Source organism: Lepidothrix coronata, unplaced genomic scaffold (genome assembly GCF_001604755.1).
Source record: "Lepidothrix coronata isolate B3197 unplaced genomic scaffold, Lepidothrix_coronata-1.0 Scaffold122, whole genome shotgun sequence".
Taxonomy (NCBI): Eukaryota; Metazoa; Chordata; class Aves; order Passeriformes; family Pipridae; genus Lepidothrix; species Lepidothrix coronata.
The window spans coordinates 1,139,866-1,154,293 of NW_016690302.1; the positions used below are offsets into that span (position 1 = coordinate 1,139,866).

The 14,428-nt window shown below is 50.1% G+C and overlaps 1 protein-coding gene across 1 annotated transcript; it reads left to right on the top strand.

The window, feature by feature from the left end:
* The first annotated feature begins 624 nt into the window (after positions 1 to 624).
* Positions 625 to 14,186, top strand: ENO1 (enolase 1). The gene is made up of 12 exons (XM_017825759.1): positions 625 to 727; positions 4,905 to 4,998; positions 6,271 to 6,366; positions 8,631 to 8,689; positions 9,290 to 9,359; positions 9,547 to 9,680; positions 9,806 to 10,028; positions 11,613 to 11,810; positions 12,040 to 12,241; positions 12,614 to 12,722; positions 13,169 to 13,227; positions 13,726 to 14,186. Exons 2-12 carry the CDS (start codon positions 4,914 to 4,916, stop codon positions 13,793 to 13,795), a joined length of 1,305 nt encoding a protein of 434 aa, XP_017681248.1. The 5' UTR covers positions 625 to 727; positions 4,905 to 4,913; the 3' UTR covers positions 13,796 to 14,186.
* Positions 14,187 to 14,428: the final 242 nt, after the last annotated feature.

Below are 14,428 nucleotides of genomic sequence, written 5' to 3' on the forward strand. Positions count from 1 at the left end.
CTTCAGGGTGACCTAATTGCGGACTTTCAGTGCCTGAGGGGAACTTACAGCGATGATGGGGCAAGACTAGTTACAGGAGCATGCACTGACAGGGGGATGGGTTCAAACTGAAGGACAGGAGGTTTAGATGGGATATTGGGAAGGAATTTCTCGCTGTGAGGGTGGTTAGGCCCTGGCACGGGCTGCCCAGAGAAACTGTGGCTGCCTCATCCCTGGGAGTGTCCAGGGCCAGGCTGGAGCAACTTGGTGTAGTGGAAGGTCTCCCTGCTTATGTAAGGGGTTTGGAAGTGGATGATCTTTAAGGTCCCTTCCAACTCAAACCACTCCACGACTCCACGATGGTCCCTCGCGCGGACTCGGCTCCCCCCGCTCCCCCCGTCACATGGTCCCGTCCTCTTCCCGCCCCCCCCCCCCCCCCCCCCCCCCCCCCGGCCCCACCGCCCGCATGGGCCGCTCTGGCCCCGCCCCCCACGCGCGCGCACTGTGCACGCGGCGCCGGCCGGCTCTCGGCGGCACGTAGCGCACGCACCCCAGCCCGCCTCTGGCGCGAGGCGCCGGCAGCCAATCGGAGCGCGGCGCGGGGCCGGCCCGGCCAATGGGAGCGGCCGGGGGGCGGGCGCTGAGCGCGAGGGCGGCTATAGGCGGGCGGGCGCGCGGCCGCTCGCCCTCAGTCAGAGCCGGGGAGGCGAGATCGGCGGAGCTGCGCAGCGGGTTTGCCGGTACAGCGGTGAGTGCGCCGGCACCGCTCGGCCTCGGCGCCCCGCGGGCACCGGGGACGCGGTTCAGACTTCCCGCGTGGCAGCGGCGGAGTCCTGGCCGCCCCCGTGGGATGGGGCCGTGCCGCCGGGCTGTGCCGGGGCTCGGTGGTCCCTGAGGGGTGCAGGCCGCTGAGGGCGGTTCGCGCAGCACCGGTGGGGGTTGGGGGGTCTGGGCGGCCTGAACCCCGCCGACGTATGGGACTAGGGGGTGAAATCAGAGGGATGTGAGGGTCAAGGCGCGGGCAAAAGCGGGGGAATATGATGGGTCGTATGAGTCAAGGCGGGGACACAATCGGGGAGATATGGTAGGTCAAGGCTGGGCCAAACTTTGGGGGATATGTTGGGTCGAGGCATCCTCAAAGGCAGAGTTTAACCTCTCCCTCTTAGTCATTAACAATCGCGCTCAGATTGCCTGCGGTGATTCGGACTTTCCCCCTCTTTAGTGGATGTCCTTCAGCTGCCCGTCTCAAATATTTAACCTTTGCCGTCGGCGCTGCAATCCGTGCCTGAGGTCTCTTAGCGGGTGGTTAAGTGCTGGTTATCCCAAGGCAGCAGCACGTGGATGTGCATCCCTGGATGTTGAGGTGTGCATAAAGAACTGAAGAATTGCGTGTTAACCCTCTCGCCTCGTGCAGGGACTGCCGGAGAGGATCCTGGGCTTCCTCCTATTCCGTTACTCGCCTGCTGAGTCACAGGGTAGGGCTGTGACTGTCTGAGCCTGGCAGGAAGTACTGAAGTTTGTCATCCAAACCCACGGGCTGAGGCAATGCAGGTTCAGGCCTCCATCTTGTTAAAACACCGAGAGAGAAAGTGGTTCTGCACGTCTGCGATTTCCTCCCTGCCGGGCATTGTTTGGAACCCGTAGTATCATGTTACAGAGATAGAGGTGAATTTAAACCCCGTGGAATGCAGAGCAGTAGGGTTGGAAGGTGCACATTTGCCCTTTTCAGGAGTGCTTTAGCAGTGGATGTGATGTGTTGAATCCGATAGAGCGAGCTCAAAGGTCTAATGGGCAGTAAACTATATTCAGGGTGGTAATGGTATGAGAGTTGTGGTCATACAGGACATTTAAATGTCATGCAAAGCTAGTAAGTGGCAGTTCTGTAATAAGACTCTAGGGTAGTTCTTCCTTAAGGCCAGACTTTAGTGTTGCTTTTTAAATCTCCATTCAGATGCTTGCAGTGCTCAGCTGTAACCCTGTCTTGACTTTACAGATATGTGGCTGCAAAACAGCTCACAAGGACGGGCTTTGATGATCAAGTTGGCTGTAAATAAAATCTTCAGAAATAATTTTCAGTTGGAGTAGTCCCCACTGGTGTGAGAATACTGCATTTCCTGGGCAGAGCAGAGAATCAGATGGGGAATAAGTGGTGGTTTCTTGGACTTCAGGTGATAGTGGAGTGAGTACTCAGAGCTGGCAGTGGGTTGTGACTTAGCTTTGAGTAGGTGCTGACACGTGTGTTCCTGGGAAGGCCAGGAAAGCTGGTGTGTGTGGCTTCTCCTCTGCAGGGAGACAGTGACCTTGTCAGCAGATTATGGTACAGAAGAAGGTTTAAGGCAATGTGTGTGTTAAATACCACTGTGGTATTTGCGTGTTGGGCTGATTCCAGGGCTCAGGACAAAGGTCTGGAGCAGACAGTGCTGCCGGTGACCTCTCCTGCCTTCAGTCAGCATTTCCCCAGTTAAACCTGTGCTCAGGCTGCCCCTCGTGTTCTAGATGAGTTGATTGAATTGATTGAGGCAGGATTCATAGTGCTGAGCTTGTGGGGAGCTAAACAGCTTCAGTTTTACCCTATAGCTCAGTGGGAAAACTGTTCCTTGAGCACGGGAGTGAGGGGGTTTGTAAAATGAGCAAGAAAAAAGTGTGAAGGATTTCTGGAGTGGTGCTGTGAAATGGCTCTTTGTGCAGGAAAGGGAGGGACTTCTGGAGAGGTCGTTTGTCAAGGATGCTCAGTAGCATCAGACCTGGCAGACATTCCCAGGGGAAGCTCTTGGAGTGTGTATTCCTGAAGTGCCTCCTTTGTGCAGGTCAACAAACAGTTCTTGCATTGTGCTAAGACTTCCTGTGAGCTGGCTGTGCTTTCAAAGAATAAGGCACCTAAAGTTTTGTGACAGAGCCATAGCTCTGAAAATGAAAGTGCCAGCCTAATAAACTCTCTCTGGATAAATGGGGACTCTTCCTGGTAGCCATTGCTCAGTGCACCTGCAGAGAGATAAGTGTTAGTGTGGGTGGGACTGATAACTGGAGAGTTGCAGGGATTTATTTCTAGCTTGTGTGTTATTCACTGGTTGAAGCTCAGTAGTGGCAGCGTGAAGGTCAACTCCAAGTAAGTTGTGTTGCTTCCTAGTTAGTCATATCATCTGTCAGTGTGTGGGTCTGACTCTAAACAGGCACTTGAAAATGTTAGAGGTTATACAACATACAGGGGCAGGACAGCTGGAAGGGACATTTGAAAGCCAAGGGGACAAGGCAAATGGCTGCCTGTGTTTCTAACTTCAGGGGGAGGAATTTGCCGTGGAGGAAGAACAGAGTGTGTGAAGTGACTCCTCACACAGACTCAGAACAAACAGCAGCATTTCTAAGGTCGTGTTTTCTTAACTTTGCAGTAACTGTGGATTCATGACCATTTCTGTAAACAGAGTTGCCACCCACACTGGCTTGCCAAAAAGCCAGATTCCAGATAGTTCTGCTTCTGAGGCTGAGCTTTATTCTCTGCAGATGGGCTGGGTTTGGTGCCAGTGAGTGGCTTACAAGCATGTGTATGACTTGGTTTTTAAAATCTAGCCAAGCTTACGTAAGAGTTTTCTTATGTGTGTAGAAGTGAGAAGGGGGAAAAGGAAGTATTCAGAACATTGTGGCGAATTTTCTTCCTTTTAAGAGGAAAAGTTAAAAGGAAAAACTATTCCTGTAAATACTCAACAGGGTGTAACTATTAATGCAAGCTCTTAATTAGAGCTGTGGCTGTTTCTATTTCGACACAGGCTCTGTTTGGCTCTGAGCAGCTGCTGTGCATACTAAGAGCTGGTGCACTTCAGACTCTTTATCAAAAAGAACTCTAACTGGTAGCAGAGATTTCCTGTACTAGGATTGCTTGGCTGCTCTTATGTGGTGAGATCTCTCTCTGAAACCAGCCTTCTGGGTTTAGACTGTTCTTCCCATCTAAGCTGAGACTTTTCCCAACATTTGACTCTGAACTCCCACCAAGTTTAAGTTTTCCTGCAGTGTGATGTTTTGACCTGGTCTCATGCCTGCAGGTATTATTACAGGATATAAAATTCAAGCTGATGCTTGCAGCAGTTGCTGCCTGCTTAGAGCAGTGCAAGGCCTGTGAGGTCCCTGGGCAGGGGGCCTGAGGGGGTTTCTGTGTCCCTGGCACCCCTGGGCTGTGTGGGAGAGGGACTGGGACAGGCCTGGTGAGAGTTGGGTGGTGCTGGTTGTGCCTGTGGCCAGCTGAAGCTGCTAAAAGTCACACACAACCAGCCTCTGGGGAGCCCGAGGAGCTGGGGAGTGGCACTGGCAGGTTGTGGTGGGAAGGGTGTGGGATGGGGCTCTGCCTGCTCTGCTCACCTGCAGCTTAGGCTGCAACATGATGGTCACCCCAACTCAGTGGTGACTGTGCAGAGCCTACCCAGAGACTTGGGGACTCCTGGGAATTAGGAAGATGCCATATTTCAAAGGAATTACCACTTTATAACTGTGAGGACACCCTGACCTGACACCAGAAAGGCACGTCTGGTATTGTTAATTAGAGATTCCTCCCTTCCCTGCTGAAGCTCCCATTTTCCATTCAGACAGTTTCTCTAAGAAGTTTGCTGCCTACCAGGAGCTTGCATTCACGTCATCTGCTCCTACTGTTTCGTGCAGGGTCTCATGATACTGCAATGAGGTCACTTAAAAACATCAAAAGAGACTCTCCCTTGGATATAGGGAAGAGGGTTTTTTTAATGATAAAGGTGATGACACTGGCACAGGTTGCCCAGAGAAGCTGTGGCTGCCCCATCCCTGGAAGTTGGGGATGGTTGGACATGGCTTGGAGCAACCTGGTCTGGTGGAAGGTGTCCCTGCCCATGGCAGGGGGTGGAACGAGATGATCAGAAGGAAACTTCCAACCCATTCCATGAGTAATGCTAAAATCTTCTTTTCAGGTATTAAAGATGTCCATCACCAAGATCCACGCCCGTGAAATCTTTGACTCTCGTGGGAATCCCACTGTTGAGGTAGACCTCTACACCAACAAAGGTGAGTCCTCAGCTGTAGGGGTTCATTCCTTTCTTGTATCTGATGGAACAAATGATCCCATTCTAGCCTTGCAATTGTGCTTACTTTTTCTTCCATACATAGAACTTGTTGAGACTGGCAGGAAAAACCTCTGCCTCATTCTCCCGGGATGAGTTTGCTGAGCTCAAGTTCCTGGCCTAGACAATGCAGGGCTTTTTGAAGTGTGCTGCTTCTTACAGTCTAAACTGTGCCAGTGCAGTTCCAAACCTGCCTTCCTTCCCCTGCCCCAAGCATAAACTGGATAGCACTTGCAAACTAAAGTTAAGGCCTTCGTTCCTGTCCTTGAGCAGCTGCTGATGGTCCTGGTGGTCAGTGCTCCCCAAACTCTGTGTGACTGCACTTTGTCTGGCAGTCACTTGCTGTAATGAAAGTCTTCTGCTGCAGAGTTGAATTTTGAGTAATGGTTTCTTCTCTGTGCGAGAACTCAGGCGTGACTAAAGAACTTGTCTAATTGGGCCTTCACATATAACATCTTATATTTTTAATTATTGTAGGACTTTCCCTTGGTTTGTGAGTTGTTCATCCCACATCTGATAGGATCTGACAAAGGCATTGTGCAGACTCATACCAACGTGCTTTGGTGGAATGAGCAAACACAATGACTTTAATACACTGACTAAAGAGCTGATCTTTCTGCCTCAAAGGATTAATGCAGTCATTTAATGAGACTGCCCCCACTAAGCTCTTTGATTTAGTGGGATAAGGGAAAGACTGGAGGCTGAAGCTGGCATCTTGAACCACAGGCAGAACAGACTCCAGTGTGCAGATTTGCTCCAAGTTCAGCATCCTTGGCTGGAGGAATGGGCTGTCTGGGTGGCTCTGCTGTTGTCAGAAGAGCTCAGAACTCACATTAACAAAATAGACCTCTTAATTGTCCCTTTTATGCCATATCTTAGAATTTAAGAGCTTGCCTGCCAGACTGAGCTCAAAAGTAGATCCAGTGAATAAAGCTGCCTTTTTGGAAAAAGAATGGATGGTTTTGTAACTTAAACACTTGAAATGCACAGTGGAAGAGAATGAGTCAGTGTGAGGGAAACACTGATAAACTGGTGATGCTGTAAAGGAGCAGACAACCCTCTTAGAATCACTGTACATGTGAGCAGAGATCTGGTTTAGAGACTTCCTCTCCCATCTCCAGGGATGGAAGTATGGACAGGTTGGGATGGTTTATGGGTGTAGGATGTTTTGTGGGTTTGAACGTGCCAAGACATTTCATTTTTGTGTTGTGCACAGGTCTGTTCAGAGCTGCTGTTCCCAGTGGTGCCTCAACTGGAATCTATGAAGCTCTGGAGCTTCGTGACAATGACAAGACACGCTACCTGGGCAAAGGTAACCCTGAGTTTGGTCCCCAGAGAGCCCTGTCACAGTGGCTGTGTCCCTGCAGGTGCTGCTGCTGCACTGTAGCAGAGGACACCAGGGCTCCTGTGCTGCTGTCTGTGTTCTGTACAAGGCAGGGCCAGTGGAGACGGACAGGGAGGGGACAGCTGTGGGTTGGGGCACAGGGAAAGCAGAGGCTGCTGGCCTGGTTCTCTGGGGATGATGTGCAGGGTGACTCTGCCTCCAGCAGTGCAGCTGCCTCGTGCTGGAGGTCACTGTACCTGCACAGGTGGGTCTGTGGAGCTTGGACAGGCCAGGCAGGTGCCAGTGTCTGTACAGTGTGCCCAAATGTCCTCTGGTATGCTGCTCCCCTTGCCCTGTGTGTGTGTCAGAGTACAGAGTGCATCAGCAGGGTGTCATGATGGCACCCACACTGCCTCCTCCAAAAGGCTTGGAGCCAGTCACAAGGTCTTTCCATGGGCCAAATTCTCAAAGAACCCTTAAATCTCTCAGCTCTGTCACTGTAGACTCCTTAGATCCCTGCATGTTAAATCCTGAACCTGAGGTTTTATGCCAGCTGCTGCCCACAGCTAATGTGCAGCTCTGCACTGGTAATCCTGGAGGGTGCTTCTATTTCAGGGTGCACAGCAGTTAAAGCCACTCTGAATTCTGTCTGTCATTACAGGTAGCCAGGACACTTAGGTTTGTGTTAATGGTGTTACTATTTTACTTGTCTGGGGACTGACTGTGTGCTCTGAAAGGAAATTAAACACAGCAGTCACCAGGCTGGCTGGGGAACAAGTATGGGTGAGAATGAAAAGCTGCAAACAAGATGTCATTACCTAATACACATCCTAATTGTAGTTCTTATGACCATTCTGAGAGCTTGGACAGTCAGGGCTCCTTTCTAACTTGCTGCTCTAAAAGCACTGGTGATGCCTTCCAAGTATAAGCAATCATCCTGACTTTTGGCTGGGAGAGGGAATTACTTTCAGAATCTTTTGCCAGTCAGGTGAAAGGAAGCTGAAATATTTTTTGCCTATTAAGAAAGAGCAATTAGAGTGGATAACTACTGAATTAACTTGGAGAGCCTTGTCTTAGAAGATTCATGGTTGTTAATACTTTTAATGCAGAATAAACTCCTGGATGACTGAATATCCCAAAAAGCTGAAGAGCTTATGCTGTTTACCCAGGGCACCACTTCTTGAGAAGAGTAAATGTGTACTTACCTCACTGTGCTAAATGTGTGTGTGCTTAGACCTGTTAAGTCTGATCCTACAGGCAGTTCTTAATGGCATCTAACTAGACAGTGGTTAACAGGCTGTGGCAGCTGAAGGGCTTTGTCAGCTGGGAGATAACAGGAGTTGTGAAAAAATAATCACCAAATGGGATGTTGCAGATAACTGGTAGGCCTTTTGTAATATAAATCTGCAGACTTAGACTATTTGGAAAAGCAATTAATGTGGTTTAGTGTGCAGTTAATTAGCATTCACTGTTCTGAACGTGGGGTTTTTGGAAATGTTTAAACACTGCACAGTAAAACATGTGCTAGGGTGATGCTTTAGCAAAGTTACAAAATGATAGCAGATGGTGAAATGCCTGAGCTGCTGCATACCTAACTTCTGGGGGAACCTTTTTCTTTCCCCCTTGTCATAGATTCTATGAGTAGCCCATCCTAAAACCTTCTGTAAATGCTGTCGTTCAGCCACTTGAGGTTTGGGTCCAAAGTGCTGTTGGCAGAATTATAGAGACCTGGGTGGAAAACTGAAATACAACCTTGCACAATTTCCTTTGCTCTTTGAACCTTTTGTTTCTGGTCCACTGCTCAGTGTCAGGCTCTTGCTGGCTGGTAGGTCTGTTTAGCTGTGTGTGTCCTTTCTCTTGCATGCCTGTGGGGTTGGCTGTGAGTCTTCCTGTCCCTCTTGATTCTGTTGTCCTGTTTGGCTTCTGTCAGGTGTCTCCAGAGCTGTTAAGTATGTTAACGAGTTCCTGGGGACAGCCCTGTGCACACAGGTAATGGATGTGCTTTCAGTGCAGCCCTGTCACTTGGGTGAGCTCCTGCAGTGCATGGCCTTGCAGACTAACCCTGCACAGGCATTCCTGGCCAGTGTGTCCTTCAGGCAGCTCCCACTCAGTCGAGGTGACCTCTCTGTGGTTGGATTGGGGCTGGAGTAGCATGAGGTGGTATTCCTGAGATGTTACTGCTCCTGAGATCCCTACTAACACCTGCATAACCTGTGTGGTTGACCAGTGTCTGATCTGCTTGTTCCTTCCAGGTGTCTCAAAAGCTGTTGAGCACGTCAATAAAACGATTGCACCTGCACTGGTTAGCAAGGTAGGAGCAATCTGCCTTTCCCTAACCTCACCTAAAGCCAGGCAGTGTGGCCAAACCACCCCTCAGGGTGGTTGGAGGAACTGTGTGACATGGGGGGTGTTAGTGGATTGGGGTGCATGTGAACAAACTGACTACAGCAATTGTTTTACTTAATTTACTTAATGAATGCATATCTAATACATGATCAAACCATCTCTGGCAGCCTGCTGGTGCAGTGTGTAGGAACACAAGCACCTGGGAGCTGCAGTGGTGTGCTTTACACTTGAGTGGCTGATGAGGAGAGGCTGGGTTTCATCCAAACTGGGTAATTTGGAAGGGAATCTGAGGGATCTGGAAAAGTCTGCTTGTGTGAGATTCCTGAGTTCTTTGTGGGCTCTAAGCCCTGCTTACAAAGGATGGTGCAAAACTAGGTAATATGTGAAGTGATTGCACATCCAGCTTGCCTGTCAGCCTTGGTCTGCTGCAAGAGGCCAGAGGTTCTGCTGTGTGATGATGGCAAGTTTTGGTGCCTGCCCAGGGTGTAGATGCAGTGGGGGGTCGGTGAGAGTTTGTGGACGTGTGCTTGGTGTCAAAGTGGTTTTTACTTGCTTCTCTCTGCAGAATGTCAGCGTTGTGGAGCAAGAAAAGATTGACAAACTGATGCTGGAAATGGATGGGACTGAGAATAAATGTAAGTGGGCTTTGTGTTGTCCCGAGGGGGTGGAAAGGTTAAGAAGGGTTTATAGAATTCTAACTTGCTTTATCAGAAATGGGTAGTGTGTGGCATGTGCTGTGCACTGCCATAATTAAAACTGTGGGGCTGGCATTGCTGAGTGTCTTTATAAAGACATTTCCATAAACAATTCCTTCTCTTCCAGCCAAATTTGGTGCCAATGCTATCTTGGGTGTATCTCTGGCTGTGTGCAAAGCTGGTGCTGCTGAGAAGGGTGTCCCCTTGTACCGTCACATCGCTGACCTTGCTGGAAACGCAGAAGTCATTCTCCCAGTTCCTGTGAGTCTCTTGGTGGGGCTGAAGCCTTGGTCTGACTGGGTGCCTCACGATGCCTCATGGGCATAAATGCTGTTATCAAGTTCCCCTGAAACGTTCTAACTTGGCTTTTTTTTGGTTGCTCCAAGGCTTTCAACGTGATCAACGGTGGCTCCCACGCTGGCAATAAGCTGGCCATGCAGGAGTTCATGATCCTCCCCGTGGGTGCCGAGAGCTTCAAGGAGGCCATGCGCATCGGGGCAGAGGTCTACCACAACCTCAAGAATGTCATCAAGGAGAAGTATGGCAAGGATGCCACCAACGTGGGGGACGAGGGTGGCTTTGCCCCCAACATCCTGGAAAACAAAGAAGGTAAGAGTGAGGTAAATGCAGGAGGAGCTGTAACTGAAAGCTGGGGAATTAAGACCACGCCTGCCCAATATCAATGGAAAGCAGGATCAACAGGTTCAAAGGTGCAGGACTTGCTGCTGTTTCTTGGCTCTGCTTCTTAGCCTGACAGACATCCTGAGGTGCTCTGCTGATGTGGTCAGGTGTTCCCTTGGACATCAGCTTATGCATCTTGACAGGGTGGCTTTAACCTCAGTGCCTCATTAGTTCCATTCCCATGGTAGCTTAAGGGAATCTTGTGTCCTTCCATTTGAAAAGTGATGTGGAAACATCTGTGCACTGCAGGTCTCCCAGAACCAGTAGTCAAAGATCACTGGAGTTGTTTTTCTGGTGACAGGGGAGGAAAACAATTTATACTCTGCCTGGTCATGTGTGGGAGTGCACAAAGGCTTGCCTGGGAAATTGAGGCAGTTGCTGCTTCCATGGCCAAACAGTTCTGTTCAGGAACCTGTGGGAGAGGCAGTTTGTCTGTGGGAAGTGAAATACCTGTTCCTACAAAAACTGTGCCAGAGGAGCTGTTTTTCTGCCTCTCACAGAAATGGAGCTGCTAATAAGGCAGTAGAATACTACAACTCTTAAGTTGCTTGTTACTTTACACCTGTTAGTTATGTTATTGTTTAGGGTGACTTCTAAACTGCACTGTCTTTTCTGACACTGAAGATACTGAGGCAGCACCAGGAATGGGGCCATTTCTGAGTCCCTGTCACATGCAGCTTTGCTGGGTCTGGACCCTCACAGACCTCAGTGAGGATGACCTTGAATGACTGTTACAGCCCAAGGAATTTCTGTTGCTGGCAGCTGCTTTTGCAGTCTGTGCTACATTAGCATCTTACAAAACCCAACCAAGCTCACAAAAAACCCAAACCATCAAGAAATAAAACCACTTGATCTAAGCTTCCTACTGCAGATAGCCTGGCTGATCCCAGCTGCTTCACTCAGGGGTAATGGGGAGAGTTTTACTGGTTGGATCATACTGAGTTCCCTCACTTGGGCTCTGCCAAACAGTAGCACAGTAAGTGAGCAGTATCCAGAGACTTTTCCTGAGTGATTCTGTCCCCTCTTTTGCAGATAAATGTGCAAGTGGAGAACAGGTAGATGCCAAGAGGGATGCCCTGTGCAGAGGCAGGCTGTATCCCCTTTCCTGTCAGGGTTTGGATGCTCACTGCTTCTGTGGGCAGCACTTGATGTGGAGCTAAAAGGGATTAGAGTGCAGCCAGCGCTTCCTGCCCACATGCATAAAGCTGAAGGAGGATGTGGTATCACCTAGCATTAAGCTTTCTGGGCTGACATGTAGTCCTGCCTGAAGAGATTAGGAATCCCATAATGGTGTCTCAAGGGTATTACAAGCTAAAAGCAGTATTAGAGTAATATCTTGTTCCAGTCAGTTCAGAAGTGGGAGAGTTTAAGAACCTTTTCTGTGCAGCCTTTGGGCTTTCCAAAGTGGGTAATGGAGATTCTTTGCCAAGTGAACGTGCTGCTGTTGGGAAATGAGCAGCTTTGGGGTTAAGATGTTTGGCAGGAGCTCAGAGATCCCTCCCTGTGTCCCAGCCCTGGAGCTGCTGAAGACGGCGATCGCCAAGGCCGGATACACCGACAAGGTGGTCATTGGCATGGACGTGGCTGCCTCAGAGTTCTACCGGGATGGGAAGTATGACCTGGACTTCAAATCCCCCGATGACCCCAGCAGATACATCACTCCTGACCAGCTGGCTGACCTGTACAAGGGCTTTGTCAAGGGCTACCCCGGTGAGTTCTTCATTAACAAGAAGCACCGTAGTGGTGGGTAGGGGTTGATTGCTGAAAGAAAGAGCTGCTGTGCAGCCTCTCTTACAGGAGGGATTGAGAGCTCCTCCCTTGATCAGCCTCTTAGGGGTCTTAGCAATGTTCTTCAAAGTGGGTAGTGCTTGGCTGCAGCACGTTGGTATCACTGCATTCAGGCTGGCATTGTCTAAAAGCTGCTGGTATCCCTCTGCAGTGGTGTCCATTGAAGACCCGTTTGACCAGGATGACTGGGCTGCCTGGAAGAAGTTCACTGGCAGTGCTGGCATCCAGGTGGTTGGTGATGATCTGACTGTGACCAATCCAAAGCGCATTGCCAAGGCTGTGGAGGAGAAAGCCTGCAACTGCCTCCTGCTCAAGGTCAACCAGATCGGCTCCGTGACAGAGTCCCTGCAAGCGTAAGTTCTCCCCCCTTGGCATGGGGGTTGTTTTAACTGAGGGAGGTGAACATACAGACCAGATCCAGGGGAACAGAAATCTGTTAGTGGAGCATCTGTGAAGGGAGAACAATTATTAACTGAGAGGGGATATTGCAAGTAAACTTGTACCTTCATGGTGTTGGTGTCATGGGGCACACGGAACAACCTCACAGGGTCTGAGCAGGTGTGAAAGCAGCTCTTGGTCACTGCCTTGTCACGTGATCCTGACCTGTCCCAAAGGGCAGTTCTGTCCTGCCAAAGCCAGGAATGCTGCCACCTGGCACTGACACCAGAGCAAAGGCTGCTGGGCACATGGGCATGGTGTGAACCTCGTGTCTTTATCTCTTCCAGCTGCAAGCTGGCCCAGTCCAACGGCTGGGGTGTGATGGTGAGTCACCGCTCTGGAGAGACAGAAGATACCTTCATTGCTGACCTGGTAGTGGGTCTCTGCACTGGTCAGGTTGGTATCTGTACCTGCTGCAGTTTGGCTTTTTTGCTTGATGAGCTAATCTGGTGGTGAAGCCAAGGCCATGCTGCACTGCAGCCGGGGGCTGCTCTGCCTTCAGGTGTGCTGTGCCTGCACACAGGGAGCCGATTTGACTCACAGGAGTGTGACAGGAAAATTGTTATCTTCTGCAAACTCACCTTTAACCACCAATTTAAAAAACCTTTGTCAGCTCCAGTGGGTGTACTGGGATTTCCTGAGGCTGATAGCAAATGAATAATCTTTATTGCTCCCAAACCTCTTGTGTTTGAGTGTTTAGATATTGAGCCTGATGCTCAAATAAAGCTTATCACTAAATTATTATTACATAATTATGCTTGTTTCTCTGAATAGTTATGTGTTGGCCCCTCTGGCCTGGTTTCTGCTCTAGTTCTTCACTAACTTTGTGATTTCCCTTTCAGATCAAAACTGGTGCCCCTTGCCGATCCGAGCGTTTAGCCAAGTACAACCAGCTGCTGAGGTGAGCCTTGGGAAGGGGGAACAGGGCTGAGCCTGGCATAGAATGAATGCTCCAGTAGTGCTTTGGGGGGCACAGCTTGGTCTTCTGCCTCTCAGAAACACCCTGCAGCTGAAGGACATAAAGTGACCCTGGCAGAGGTGCTTTTGGGCCGGTGCTTTGTAGGGGTGGCTGAAGGCTGAGCTGGATGGGTGAGGTCCTTAACAGACACACTGAAGGGAACATCAACCAAAGCATCCTGTGATCCTGGATGTGAGATTGTCCTTCTCTCTGCATGGGGCAGTTCCCCTGGGCAAGCATTTAAAATGTTTGGGTTGAGTGCTGCCAGATGGGGGGCACTGACCCGATGGGGCAGTTCTGTGACTGGTGGGAACTGGTTTGTCACTGGCAGTGCCTTCAGCACCACATAGGTTGAGGGTTTCAGTGTAAGGCCAGTGGCTGTGCTGGTGCAGGAGCTCTGTGCTGTCTGCTGACCCTCAGTGCTCTCTTGCCTCCCCCCAGAATTGAGGAGGAGCTTGGCAGCAAGGCCCGCTTTGCTGGGAGGAACTTCAGGAACCCTCGTGTCAACTAAGTGTGGATCAGTCGACCCCTGTTCTGGCTTTGAGCACCAGTCATTTACTTAGATCACAGTTACCTGTACTAGAAAGTTAAGGGCAGCTGAAGGAAAAGACCAGTCTGCAGGTCCTCTTCCCCCCTAGATGATCCCTTCACCCAGTGTTTTCACCAACTCTGATGTGTTAATTGTAATGCTCTACTGCTTCTGTAGAACAGTCCTTGAGGGGGTTCTGTGTATTTAACACCCTCAGGGATCCTGACATTGTGGTTCTGGGCATCAACACTTTAGTTCCTTTCTCTGCCTGTCAATGTTTGGAGCTGTGTGATTTGCAGTGCAGCAAGAGGTACCTGCAGACAGAGTTAGTAGTGTTTTTACATGTGATAAATAAAAGCATCAAACAACCCAACAACGTGTGGTTTTGAGTTATTTGGAGGAGATGGAGGGCAGGGATACCCACCTCTGCATCATGGAATTATGGAATGGTTTGGGTTGGAAGGGACCTTAAAGCCCATCTTGTTCCACCCCCTGCCATGGGCAGAGACACCTTCCACTATCCCAGGTTGCTCCAAGCCCTGTCCAACCTGGCCTTGGACACTCCCAGGGATGGGGCAGCCACAGCTCCTCTGTGCCAGGGCCTCCCCACCCTCC